Genomic DNA, 13,788 nt, shown 5'->3' on the forward strand with positions numbered 1-13,788 from the left:
CCCCCCCACTCCAGCTCATCCCATTGGATATGGGGCAGCTCCGGAGGGGGGCCAAAAGGCAGCGATCGCTCCCTCCCCCGCCTTTTCCCAACCATTTGATAAAACAGGGAATTGTGGATGCGGGAAGAGGGGTGAGGATGCTCCAGCCACATCCGCGGTCGCTTCCCGGTGCCGCTTCCCGGTGGGAGCCGGGATTTGGGCTGCGGTTACTGAGCCTCAGCCATAGCGGGAGGCTCGGGTTGGGGGGGGGCTTCTCCCCGTAAAGGATCCGCTTTGGAGAAATTCATTTCCAGGATGTGCCGCTGGAGATGCCGGACCCATTCCTCCTGGATGGAGAGGGGACCTTGGAATTCCACCTCGCAGAACCTATGGAAACACGGTGTGGGTTTGGGAATGGTTCCGGGCGGCACGAAGCGGGCTCCCTAACAAAGGGAGATCCATGCTGCCCGGAGCTGGGACAAGAGGTTATCCCTATGGATATGGATTTGGGATGACCTACCGGCATTTGAGGGTGTAGATGTTCCCCACGAACTTGACCAGGGAGGTTTGGGGCGGGCGAGGGACCAGCGACGGCACCGGCCTCACCCGCGGCGGTGGCTGCCGCGTCTCCTCCATCTTCTGCTGGAATTCTGCTCCTTCCTCTTCCCGGTGGATTGGAGCGTCCAGGGGCCGTGCCTGCCTCCGCTCGAACTCTGCCAAGAGGGAAAAGGGTGGGAATGAGGGGGTTAGAGTGGGATGGGGGGGGGGGGGGGGCATTCAAACCAGCAGTATGGCCACTCGGGTCAGTTCTGGTTGCGGGGAGAAGCCCCTGCTCATCACAGGGAACTGGGAAGAGGAGGAACAGGAGCAAGAGGAGGAGGAAAAGGAGGAACAGGAGAAGGAAGAGCAGGAAGGGGAAGAGCAAGAGGAAGGGGAAGGGGAGGAAGGGGAAGAGGAAGAAGAAGAGGAATAGGAAGAGAAAGAGGAAGAGTAGGAAAAGGAGGAAGAGAGGAGGAGGAAAAGGAGGAGGAAGAGAAGCAGGAGGAGGAAGAGGAAAAGTAGGAGGAAAGGAAGAGGAACAGAAGGAAGAGAAGGAAAGGGAAGGTGAGGAGCAAGGGGAAGGAGAAGATGAAGAGGAGGAATAGGAAGAGAAAGGAGAAGGAGGAAAAGAAGAGGAGGAGAAGGAATAGAAAGAGGAGGAGGAAAAGAGGAGGAGGAAAAGAGGAGAAGGAAGAGGAACAGAAGGAAGAGAAGGAAAGGGAAGGTGAAGAGCAAGGCGAAGGAGAAGAGGAAGAAGAGGAGGAGGAATAGGAAGGGAAAGGAGGAGGAGGAAAAGGAGGAGAAGGAATAGAAAGAGGAGGAAGAGGAAAAGAGGAGGAAGAGAAGGAAAGGGAACGTGAAGAGCAAGGGGAAGGAGAAGAGGAAGAAGAGGAGGAATAGGAAGAGAAAGGAGGAGGAGGAAAAGAAGAGGAGGAGAAGGAATAGAAAGAGGAGGAGGAAAACAGGAGAAGGAAGAGGAACAGAAGGAAGAGAAGGAAAGGGAAGGTGAAGAGCAAGGCAAAGATGAAGAGGAACAGGAAGAGAAAGGAGGAGGAGGAAAAGAAGAGGAGGAGAAGGAACAGAAACAGGAGAAGGAGGAGAAGGAGGAAAGGAAGAGAAAAGAGGAGAAGGAGAAGAGGAAGAAAGGAGGAGGAGAAGGAAAGAGGAGGAGGAAAAGGAGGAGAAGGTGAAGAGGAGGAGGAAAAGAGGAGGAGGAAGAGGAAAAGAGGAGGAGGAAGAGAAGGAAAGGGAAGGAGAAGATGAAGAGGAATAGGAAGAGAAAGGAGGAGGAGGAAAAGGAGGAGAAGGAATAGAAAGAGGAGGAGAAAGAGGAAAAGAGGAGGAGGAAGAGGAAAAGAGGAGAAGGAAGAGGAAAAGAGGAGAAGGAAGAGAAGGAAAAGAGAAGGAGGAGGAAGAAGAGTCCCAGTAAAAGAAGCCCCTGGCACTGCTGAGAATGGGCAGAGGGACGAGGCTGGGCTGTTCCCGGCTCCTCCCGACTCACTGTTGATGTTGGAGCGCTGGTGCTCCTCCAGCTTCACCAAGGAGAGCGGGGACGTGATCATGGGCCGCTCGGCACCGCTTCCGCCATCCAGGATCTTGCTGGCCTCGCCGGGAGCCAGCTCCGCCGTCAATCCCTTGCTCAGGAACGCCACGCCGCCGGCCTGCAGGCTGAGCGGCACCCGCCGCGCGCCGCCGTCGTGGTGGTGGTGGTGGTGGTGGTGGTGATCCCGGGAATGCGAGGAGTTCCGGAACTTCTTGGTGAAGGGGCGGCCCCCTTGGATGTAACTCCGGTAGGCGCCGGCTTTCTGGGGCCGGTGCCGGATCCACTCGCTGAGGGTCTCGATGGGCGAGCCGTTCACGCACCACTCGGTGACGCCGAACTGCCGCAGGTGGGCCCGCGCGTGGCTCGCCAGCGCCTTGCGGTTCTCGAAGTAGAGGCCGCAGAGCTCACAGCAGGCTTCGCCGGCTGCGGGCAGGGAAACAGGGAAGCATGGAATGGGATGGGATTTTGGTGGGGGGGGGGGAGGTGCCCAGCAGGCAGCTTCAACCCGCTGCCATCCGCTAGAGCATCCCAACCTTCTCCAGGCATCCCGTCGCAGTGTCCCACCACCCTCACTCCCTGATCTCCAAGCTGAGTGCAGTTTGAACCCATCACCCCTTGTCCTGTCCCTCATGAAGGTCCCTCTCCACATTCTTGGAGGGCCCCTTGGTCACTGGAAGCTGCTCTGAGCTCTCTACACAGCTTCTCCATCCCCAGTGTTCTTCCATACGGGAGCTGCTCCAGCCCCTGCTCATCCTCCTCTGGCCCTGCTCCAGCAGCTCCATGTCCTCATATTGAGGACACAAGAGCTGGATGCAGCATCCCAGTGGGGTCTCACCAGAGCAGAGGAGCAGGATCCCATCCTTGGACCTGCTGCTCACGCTGTGGGGATGCAGTCCAGGACACAGAGGGGGTTGAGTGGGACGCAGCTGGGATGCAGCACGGAACCTGTTCCCGCCTGTGGGTCTGAAATTCCCCTTTCCCACCCTTTCCTATGAGCCTGGTGCCCCCATGAAGGAGGCAAACTTGGATCAACCCAACCTGCTGTGCCCCTATTCCCAGTGCCCACTCCCCCCCCCCCCCACCATCCCGAGGGCCATTCCCATTGCCCTTCCCCGCAGCCCACACTCACACGTGTGCGTGGGTTTGTCGTGCACGGCCTTGGCCTTGAAGGGCAGCTCGGTCTGGATGAAGCTCTTGTGCTTGACGTCGCCGTGAGGACCCAAACGCTCCTCCTGCAGCGGTCGCTTGGCCGCCAGCGGCGTCAGGAACCCACCTTGGCCTTTGCTGGCCAGAGGGGACAGCGACAGCTCCCGGCTCAGGCTGGAGCTCCCGGGGCCCGGTTTCCCCGGCCTGCCACCTAAAGGAGCCAGGGTCATTCCCTGCAGGATTTTCCCAGTGGGTTTCGGCTCCAGCCCTTCCTCTCCGATGCCTTTGGGAGGTTCGATGGAGGAAGGGTGAGGTTCCTTCTTGATGATGCACGGCTTGGTTTTCTTCTTGAGGATCTCCCGTAGGGTGTCGATGGGGGAGCCGTTGACCGACCACTCGGTCACCCCCATCTGCCGCAGGTGGGAGCGAGCGTGGCTGGACAAACCCTTGCGGTTCTCAAAGTACTCCCCGCAGAACTCGCAGCGGATATCCCGCACCGGCTCCGCCCGGGAAGCTGCGGGACGCACGGGGGATCAAAGGGGGAGAAGAACCAACGTGGAATCGCCCCCCTTTCCGCTCCTTCCCAGTTCCTCAACACCTCAACCCATGGGAGATGCTGTGGGGTGCACCAGAGCACCATAGGGAGCCATCAGTCCTCTCAGAGTAAGGCAGAACATGGGGTTCCATGAGGGAGCATGATCCCACTCAGCCCCATGGATGGAACAAGGGGACAACTATGGAGTTTGATCCCACTCGGCCCCACAGATGGAACAAGGGGATAACTACGGACCTTGATCCCACTTAGCTCCACAGATGGGACAAGGGGACAACTATGGACTCTGATTCCACTCAGCTCCAAAGATGGGACAAGGGGACAACTATGGACTCTGATCCTACTTAGCCCCACAGATGGAACAAGAGGACAACTATGATTTTGATCCCACTCAACTCCACAGATGGAACAAGGAGATAACTATGGACCTTGATCCCACTCAGCTCTCCAAAGATGGGACAAGGGGACAACTATGGACTCTGATCCCACTTGGCCCCACAGATGGGACAAGGGGACAACTATGGACTCTGATCCCACTCAACTCCACAGATGGAACAAGGGGATAACTATGGACCTTGATCCCACTTAGCCCCACGGATGGAACAAGGGGACAACTATGGATTTTGATCCCACTAAGGCCCATGGATGGAACAAAGGGGACAACTATGGATTTTGATCGCACTCAACTCCACAGATGGAATAAGGGGATAACTATGGACCTTGATCCCACTCAGCTCCACAGATGGGACAAGGGGACAACTGTGGATTTTGATTCCACTCAGCTCCAAAGTCAGGACAAGGAGACAACTATGGCCTTCGACCCCACTTGGCCCCATGGATGGAACAGGGAAGGTGGTAACTGGACTTACAGAGGTTCAAAGGAGACATGTCCTCCCGCGGGGACCAGGCTTGGTCGGATGGATGAGGTTCTCCATGCAGTCCTCCCGACATCATCTCCCGCTTGATTTCCACCCTCAGGTGATCTTGTTTGAGTTTCTTCTGCAAGGAGGGAGGAGAAAGGCCTGGAAACATCTTCCGGGCGGTGGGAGGTGGGGACGAGGTAGGAGACTGCCCCATGGGGCTGCCGGCTTGCTGGACCTTCTTGGGGAGGGTTGGGATGTGAAGCTCTCCGGGCCCACGCGCATCCAGGGATCCCATGGTGCTCAGCAGGCTCTTGGCCATGGCTTTCTGGCCGGGAACGCCGGGATTGGAAGCGCTGCTCCGGGGTTGGGTTCTCCGCTTGAGGATCTCCCGTAGGGTGTCGATGGGGGAGCCGTTGACGTACCACTCGGTCACCCCCATCTGCCTCAGGTGGGAGCGAGCGTGGCTGGACAAACCCTTGCGGTTCTCAAAGTACTCCCCGCAGAACTCGCAGCGGATATCCCGCACCGGCTCCGCTCCCGAGGCTGCGGAGACGGGGGAGCAAGGAACAGAGGCGTCACGGACGGACACATCCCCCGGGAGGCAAAGGTTATGGGGTGAGGCTCAACAAGGTCTTTGAGGGGATGGGGGGCATCCCAATGAGCTGTTGGAGGGGCTCCAGAGGGATCTCAGCCCTAAGCCCACACCAATCCCATGCAACGCTCCAGGCTTGGGGAAGAGCAGCTGGAAACTGCTCCTGGAAAAGGTGCTGGGGGTGTGGATTGATGGAGCTGGGCTTGAGCTTGGAGCCAAGAATTCCAGCAGCATCCTGGCCTGGAGCAGCACCAGGGCAGGGATTGTCCCCCTGTGTTGGGCACTGGGGACCTGATTGCTCCCTACAGGAGGATGGAGACAGGACGGGGCTGGGCTCTGCTCCCAAGGGATGGGACAAGAGGAAACAGCCTCAAGCTGCTCCAGGGGAAGTTTAGATGGAACTGAGGAACAATTCCTTCCCCAGATGGTGCTCAGGCATTAGACCAGGCTGGAAGTGTTCCCAACCCATGTAGCTGAGACCCTCAATGCCACTACCATATCCCAGAGGATAAACATGACATGCATCATGGTTGGGATGCAGAGTTAAGGCAGATTCCTGCAATTCCTTCCCCAAATGGTGCTCAGGCATTAGACCAGGCTGGAAGTGTTCCCAACCCATGTAGCTGAGACCTTCAATGCCACTACCATATCCCAGAGGATAAACATGACATGCATCACTGTTGGGATGCAGAGTTAAGGCAGATTCCTGCCTGGAAGTGGGGCAGAGCCACACCAGCAGTTCCAATCTGCATGGAAAGGGAGGCTCCAGCAGGATAACTGCATGTGGGGGGAGACAGGCACAGGCATATCCATTCCCAATGGTGGGAAGAGCTCTCTGGGGCTGTAATTCCTAACCTGAGGTGGGATTCTGGGAGCTGCTGAAGCGATGCTGGGAAGGAACCTATGGAAATGAGGAAACTATGGAGAGGAGGGATGGATGGAGAGGGGAGACCAATTAAGAGGAGGCATCTATGGAAAGGAGGAACCTATGGAAAAGAGGGACCTATGGAAAGAGGACCCTATGGAAAGGAGGGTTTTCCACCCCAGCCAAACCACAGCCTGGACAAACCAAGGGAACTGAAGCAGGGGAGGGATGTGAGGAGCTGGGCCCTCTGAGAGCCACAACCAAGCTGCCCTCATCAACTGGCATCGGGTATTCCCAACCTCTGGCTCCTATGGCTTTGGCAGGAGCAAGGATGGGAGAAATCATGCTTTTCCTTACCCCCATCCCCGCAGGAAACAGGGAGCAACCAAACCCAAACTCACTCAGATTCAGGGGTCCTTCCTCATCCGCCTGCGGCCACTGGGCACTGGGGGAGCTCTGCAGAGGGCTCAGCGACAGCTTGGAGCTCTTCTCCTCAGGGTTCTTTGGGGACGGGGACCCCGAAAGAGCTGCCGGCACCTTCTTAAGGATGGGTGATCCCGGTTGGGAAAGGCTTTTGGAGAAGCCAGGAGGGGATTTGATGGCTTTGTTCACAGGCCCATCCGTGGGGCGCTCGCCGCCTTTGCCGAGCGCCAGGAGCGTGGGGCGAGGGGACGCGGTGCTGGCCTCTTTGGGGGGTTTCTTGCCCAGGGGAGGAGCGATGGGGCTGCCGTCGGGTTTGCTCTTCTGCTTCATCAGTTCATAGAGCAGGTCGATGGGAGCCCCGCTGCTCTCCGACTCGGCCACGCCGAGCTGCCGGAGGTGGGAGCGCGCGTGGCTGGAGAGGCCTTTGCGGGTCTCGAAGCAGGCGCCGCACACCTCGCACGTGGTGAGGTTCTGGGCTGCAGACAGGAGGGGAAAGAGGGAGAAAGGAGGAAATCAGGGGGGAAACGTGGTGGGAAGAACAAGAAACACGAGCTGGCTGTGCTGGTTTATCCCCTCTCAAAGGGGTTTTCCCATCCCAAGCCTGGTTTTGGGCATGAAGTTGGTTCTGAGGTGGAAAAAGCAAGGAAAAGAGGGAGAAAGGAGGAGATCAGGAGGTAAACGTGGTGGGAAGCACAAGGAACAGGAGCTGGCCGTGCTGGTTGATCCCCTTTCAAGGGAGCTTTCCCATCCCAAGCCTGGTTTTGGGCATGAAGTTGGTTCTGAGCTGGGAAGTGCAAGGAAAAGAGGGAGAAAGGAGGAGATCAGGAGGTAAACGTGGTGGGAAGCACAAGGAACAGGAGCTGGCCGTGCTGGTTGATCCCCTTTCAAGGGAGCTTTCCCATCCCAAGCCTGGTTTTGGGCATGAAGTTGGTTCTGAGCTGGGAAGTGCAAGGAAAAGAGGGAGAAAGGAGGGAATCCGGGGGGTAACGTGGTGGGAAGCACAAGGAACAGGAGCTGGCCGTGCTGGTTTATTCCCTTTCAATGGAGCTTTCCCATCCCAAGCCTGGTTTTGGGCATGAAGCTGGTTCTGAGCTGGGAAGTGCAAGGAAAAGAGGGAGAAAGGAGGGAATCAGGGGGGTAACGTGGTGGGAAGCACAAGGAACAGGAGCTGGCCGTGCTGGTTTATCCCCCCTCAAAGGGGTTTTCCCACCCCAAACCTGGTTTTGGGCATGAAGTTGGTTCTGAGCTGGAAAGAGCAAGGAAGAGAGGGAGAAAGGAGGAGATCAGAAGGTAAACGTGGTGGGAAGAACAAGGAACAGGAGCTGGCTGTGCTGGTTTATCCCCACTCAAAGGGGTTTTCCCACCCCAAACCTGGTTTTGGGCATGAAGTTGGCTCTGAGCTGGAAAGAGCAAAAAAAGAGGGAGAAAGGAGGAAACTGGGGGGTAAACGTGGTGGGAAGCACAAGGAACAGGAGCTGGCCGTGCTGGTTTATTCCCTTTCAATGGAGCTTTCCCATCCCAAGCCTGGTTTTGGGCATGAAGCTGGTTCTGAGCTGGGAAGTGCAAGGAAAAGAGGGAGAAAGGAGGGAATCAGGGGGGCAACGTGGTGGGAAGCACAAGGAACAGGAGCTGGCCGTGCTGGTTTATCCCCCCTCAAAGGGGTTTTCCCACCCCAAACCTGGTTTTGGGCATGAAGTTGGTTCTGAGATGGAAAGAGTAAGGAAGAGAGGGAGAAAGGAGGAAACTGGGGGGTAAACGTGGTGGAAAGCACAAGGAACAGGAGCTGGCTGTGCTGGTTTATCCCCCCTCAAAGGGGTTTTCCCACCCCAAGCCTGGTTTTGGGCATGAAGTTGGCTCTGAGCTGGAAAGAGCAAGGAAGAGAGGGAGAAAGGAGGAAATCAGGGGGGAAAAGTGGTGGGAATCACAAGGAACAGGAGCTGGCCGTGCTGGCTTATCCCCTTTCAAGGCTTTTTTCCCACTCCAATCCTCATTTTGGACATTAAACAGCTCCGTGCATCCCTCCACGGGCAAGAATAACACAGGGAAGAGCGAGTGGAGCCATGGGAGTAGCAGGATCACTGCTCTGAGGTGGTCAGAGGCTGGATTCCCTGTTTTCCAGGTGGCTTTGGAAGCTTTGCCCACTATTAGTGACCTGCAGACAGGCTCCACAGCTCACCAAAGAGGGATCCCCAAGAGATCATTTTAGGGAATGGTGTTAACTGGGATGGGAAGAATGGATTGAGGACAAGGAATTGGGGCAAAATACTCACTTTTCAGGTCAAAATACTCACTTTTGGGGTCCTGAGGCTCTCCTTTGCTCCCGGGTGGCTCAGGAGACACTTTGGTCCCTATCCTGGAAGGGGGTGGATCCAGCTGCCCACTGGGAAGGCTTTTTTTTGGGAGAGGGGGGGAAGCCACCTCCATGGCCACCAGTTCTTCCTCTTCTGGAGCCAGGACTGTGGAGAGAAGGACATTGTCACATCCTAAGGGTGGGAATGGTCCCACGGGACATGGAAGTGAGGAGCTGGCTTTGGTGCATGAAGGTTTCAGCTGTCCCAGAGTCTAGGAAGAGCAGGTAACACCACTGGGGTGGCACTGACCTGCCTAAGGGATCTGGGGTGCTTGGGGACAGTGGGAAGGGGGGACAATGGGGCCATGTCCTTGCAGAGGGGGGACACGGTGACATGGGACACATGAAGGTGGCATCACCAAGGGGGGACAAGGACACAAAGGTGGCATCTGTTGAGGGAGGCAGGGAGGGAGGGAGGGTGGCAGCTCCAAGGGAAGGAGACAGGGATGGTGGCAGATCCCTATGGGAAAGGGACAGGAATGGTGGCAGCTCTATGGGAAGGGGATACCAATGGTGGCAGCCCCCTATGGAGACACCAATGGGGGCAGCTCCCTGTGGGAAAGGGACAGGGATGGTGGCAGATCCCTATGGGAAAGGGACAGGGATGGTGGCAGATCCCTATGGGAAGGGGATACCAATGGTGGCAGCCCCCTATGGAGACACCAATGGGGGCAGCTCCCTGTGGGAAAGGGACAGGGATGGTGGCAGATCCCTATGGGAAAGGGACAGGGATGGTGGCAGCTCTATGGGAAGGGGATACCAATGGTGGCAGCCCCCTATGGAGACACCAATGGGGGCAGCTCCCTGTGGGAAGGGGACAGGGATGGTGGCAGATCCCTATAGGAAGGGGACAGGGATGGTGGCAGCTCTATGGGAAGGGGACACCAACGATAGCAGCCCCCTATGGAGACAGAGATGGTGGAAGCTCCCTATGGGAAAGGGACAGGGATGGTGGCAGATCCCTGTGGGAAAGGTACAAGGATGGTGGCATCTCCCTATGAGAAGGGGACAGGGATGGTGGCAGCTCCGTATGGGACGGGGACAGGGATGGTGGCAGCTCTATGGGATGGGGACAGGGATGGTGGCAGCTCCCTATGGGAAAGGGACAGGGATGGTGGCAGCTCCCTATGGGAAAGGGACAGGGATGGTGGCAGCTCCCTATGGGAAAGGGACAGGGATGGCAGCAGCTCCCTATGGGAAAGAGATGGGGATAGTAGCAGCTCTATGGGAAGGGGACACCAATGGTGGCAGCCCCCTATGGAGACACCAATGGGGGTAGCTCCCTGTGGGAAGGGGACAGGGATGGTGGCAGATCCCTATAGGAAGGGGACAGGGATGGTGGCAGCTCTATGGGAAGGGGACACCAATGGTGGCAGCCCCCTATGGAGACACCAAAGGGGGCAGCTCCCTGTGGGAAGGGGACAGGGATGGTGGCAGATCCCTACAGGAAGGGGACAGGGATGGTGGCAGCTCTATGGGAAGGGGACAGAGATGGCAGCAGCTCTATGGGGAAGGGACAGGGATGGCAGCAACTCTATGGGGAAGGGGACAGGGATGGCAGCAGTTCTATGGGAAGGGACAGGGATGGCAGCAGCTCTATGGGAAGGGACAGGGATGGCAGCAGCTCTATGGGAAGGGGACAGGGATGGCAGCAGCTCTATGGGAAGGGGACAGGGATGGCAGCAGCTCTATGGGAAGGGGACAAGGATGGCGGCAGCTCTATGGGGAAGGGACAGGGATGGCAGCAGCTCTATGGGAAGGGGACAGGGATGGCAGCAGCTCTATGGGGAAGGGACAGGGATGGCAGCAGCTCTATGGGAAGGGGACAGGGATGGCAGCAGCTCTATGGGAAGGGGACAGGGATGGCAGCAGCTCTATGGGAAGGGGACAGGGATGGCAGCAGCTCTATGGGGAAGGGACAGGGATGGCAGCAACTCTATGGGGAAGGGGACAGGGATGGCAGCAGCTCTATGGGATGGGGACAGGGATGGCAGCAGCTCTATGGGAAGGGGACAGGGATGGCAGCAACTCTATGGGGAAGGGACAGGGATGGCAGCAGCTCTATGGGAAGGGGACAGGGATGGCAGCAGCTCTATGGGGAAGGGACAGGGATGGCAGCAGCTCTATGGGAAGGGGACAGGGATGGCAGCAGCTCTATGGGAAGGGGACAGGGATGGCAGCAGCTCTATGGGGAAGGGACAGGGATGGCAGCAGCTCTATGGGAAGGGGACAGGGATGGCAGCAGCTCTATGGGAAGGGGACAGGGATGGCAGCAGCTCTATGGGGAAGGGACAGGGATGGCAGCAACTCTATGGGGAAGGGGACAGGGATGGCAGCAGCTCTATGGGAAGGGAACAGAGATGGCAGCAACTCTATGGGGAAGGGGACAGGGATGGCAGCAGCTCTATGGGAAGGGGACAGAGATGGCAGCAACTCTATGGGGAAGGGGACAGGGATGGCAGCAGCTCTATGGGCCAGCGACACCGACGCTGGCAGCCCCCAATGGGGACACCGCTGGCGGCAGTGGGTGAAGACCGCTCTCATCCCCGCCGCGCCGGGGGGCAGATGGGGAGCAGCCCCCCCCCCCCTCCCCACCAGACCCCTGCACCCCCCGGTGCCGGTTTTGCCCCCCCATATCCCGATCGTCTCCCGCCCAGCGGTGACAGGACCCAGGCCCGGCCCGCAGCGAGCACCCGCGGAGGGGATGGGACAAAGCGAGGGCCGGGGTCCGGACAAAGGAGGGGCGGCGGCCCGCGGACAGCGGCCTACGGCGGGGCCTGCCCCGCTCCTCCTCCGCCTGGCTCGGCCCGAGCGACGGGGAAACGGCGGCGGCGGCGGGGAAGGGGTCTTGGTGGGGGGGGGGGGGGGGGGGGGGGGGGTTGGTGTGGGGGGGGGGGCGGGGGGGGGGGGGGGGCCGCGGGTGGGCCGGGGCTGGGCGGGGCGGGGCGGGCGCAGGGGATGGGGGCTCACCCGGCTCGGGCGCCGCCTCGGGCTCGGGTTCGCCGTCCCCGCCCCGGTCCCGGTCCCGGGGTCGCGGCGGCGCCGCCGCTTTTGTCACTTTGGGCTGCGAGGAGGTGGAGGCCGCCATCTTGGCTCCGGCACATGCGGGGCGGCCGCCAGGGCGGAGGGCCGAGCGCCGAGCGGAGCGGCCGCCAGGGCGAGAGGGCGAGCGCCGAGTGCAGGCGGCGAAGGGAAAGGAAGGCGGGGGGGGGGGGGGGTGTTCATTCCCGTTCCCAAGGGATGGGATGAACCCGTCCAGCACCATCCGGATACAGAGGGAGAAGGAAAAGGCCACCCGAGGCCGTTCCCAGCCTCCCAGCTCTGGGTTTGTATCCGAAGCATGCCAAAAAGAAGGAATCCTGTGCAGAGGAGGGATACAGGGATACCACGCACCTAAGAGACGACAGCAGCGATGTAACCCCAAAGAACCCAGCTGAGGACTCCTCCGGGGGGGGTTTGGGAAGAGACATGGGAATGATAGAATTCCCAGTATTCCCGAATGGAGAAGGGAGACGCAGCCAAGAGCAACAAGGATGGAAAAGGGAAGCGCTGCCGGAGCATGGAGAAGGGAAATGTGCTGTGGACCAGCTGGATGCTGAGGGTCTTTCCCAACCTGGCTCATTCCATGATTGCCCAACTGGCCCAAAGCCTGACCTCTTTAGGGAGCTCCAAAGCCCACAGTGGTACCCAGGGGCTCAGTGACAACATGGAGGGTCCCATCCTTCTGGGTGCTGAGGTGACCCTTGCGGGGTAACGCAGAGATCCAGGAGCCCTCATTCCCCATAGAAAAGAGGGAGAGGAAAGCTCTTTGCAGGGGGAAAGGCTCCATTATCCCAGAATTCCAGGGCTCTGGAGCAGCCAGTGGTGCTTCCGAGCTGCGGAGCAACTCATTCCTAAACTGGAGCCAAATCTTCCAGAGGAAGATCCACAGAGCAGGCTCTGGGAAGGCCAGGCCAGGCGGGAATGCTGCCTGCTGGCTCCATGCGGGATGCGGGTGGAAGCATCTGTCTCTGCTGGCCAGGCTGCAGCATCCAGAGCCAGTTCCTTGCCAGTGCAGGCAGGGTTGCCAGGTCTCTGTCAGGCTTTGGAGCTATGGAATCACTTTAACCACGGGGCCTCAAGTTCCTCTTTCCCTGCCCTTAAAACCTCCCCTTGGCTTAAAGAAGCCAGAGCCAAATCCACCACCAGGAGGAGGAGGAAGTCACAAGGAGTCGCTGTAGTAGGAGCTGGGAACACAAGATGCTCCTTTCTCCATCGGGATCCAGCTTGGGATTTGGCTGGTTTGAGCCCCATGGGGGTGCTGCACCCATCCCAACACCATCCCCTTGTCCAGCACTTCCAAACCAGCTCCTCGCATTGGGAAAGGGATGATTCCTATGCTGAAATGAGGTTATTGTGCCCGTCTGCCTTCACGTGCTGCCCTTAGGGATGCTCCTCCCTGGGCCCAGACCTGGTTGAGACGTTGTCTCCTGGGGCCAAGCAGTGAAAAGGGAGCTGCAATTGAGGCTAAAAACCACAGAAATGGCAATATCCAGGGCAAAAATCCCACCTTCTCCCTGTGGAAAGGGAAGGAGGAGCCCAACGTGAGCTTCCCCCTAAGCTGGAGCTCAGGAGAGGCATCAAAGGCAGCACGAAGTAGGTCAGGAGCACAGCAGAAAGGAGCACGTTGACCTCCAGCTCAACAGGATGCGGCCATTAAGGGACCTGACCTGGCTTTGAGGTTGGCTTTGCTGGCACCAGGGACCTCCAGAGGTTTGCTAAGTGACCTTTGGCTGTGCTTAAAGCAGGCACCATGGGATGGGAAGGAGGAGGAGGAGAACAAAAGGCCAAGGCCACAAAGCATCTTGATGCCTTCATGTGGAAGCAAAGGTCAGGATGGAACCGGAGCCACGCAGGGGTCTTTGCTCTCGAGTCGAAGCACTGAGGAAGAAACA

The 13,788-nt window shown here is 58.6% G+C and overlaps 1 protein-coding gene across 6 annotated transcripts in view; it reads right to left on the reverse strand.

Moving 5' to 3' along the window:
* Window positions 1-76: 76 nt before the first annotated feature.
* The window catches only part of WIZ (WIZ zinc finger), a 43,939-nt gene continuing 30,227 nt past the window's right edge, over window positions 77-13,788 (reverse strand). For 4 of the 6 annotated variants that reach the window (XM_057413978.1, XM_057413977.1, XM_057413980.1 and 1 more), the window contains 7 exons: window positions 8,796-8,960; window positions 6,483-6,980; window positions 4,631-5,167; window positions 3,192-3,722; window positions 2,021-2,485; window positions 500-692; window positions 77-366 (listed from right to left, as the gene is read on the reverse strand). In XM_057413978.1, coding sequence (XP_057269961.1) covers window positions 207-366; window positions 500-692; window positions 2,021-2,485; window positions 3,192-3,722; window positions 4,631-5,167; window positions 6,483-6,980; window positions 8,796-8,960 — 2,549 coding nt within the window. In that variant the 3' untranslated portion in view covers window positions 77-206. Of the gene's footprint in view, window positions 367-499; window positions 693-2,020; window positions 2,486-3,191; window positions 3,723-4,630; window positions 5,168-6,482; window positions 6,981-8,795; window positions 8,961-11,824; window positions 11,983-13,788 lie in introns of those variants that run through there. The other 2 variants (XM_057413979.1, XM_057413982.1) reach the window with 2 other exon arrangements.

The sequence above is a fragment of the Pezoporus wallicus genome, unplaced genomic scaffold, assembly GCF_028554395.1.
Source record: "Pezoporus wallicus isolate ANWC-B61680 ecotype Strahan unplaced genomic scaffold, APGP_CSIRO_Pwel_v1 contig_14343, whole genome shotgun sequence".
Classification (NCBI taxonomy): Eukaryota; Metazoa; Chordata; class Aves; order Psittaciformes; family Psittacidae; genus Pezoporus; species Pezoporus wallicus.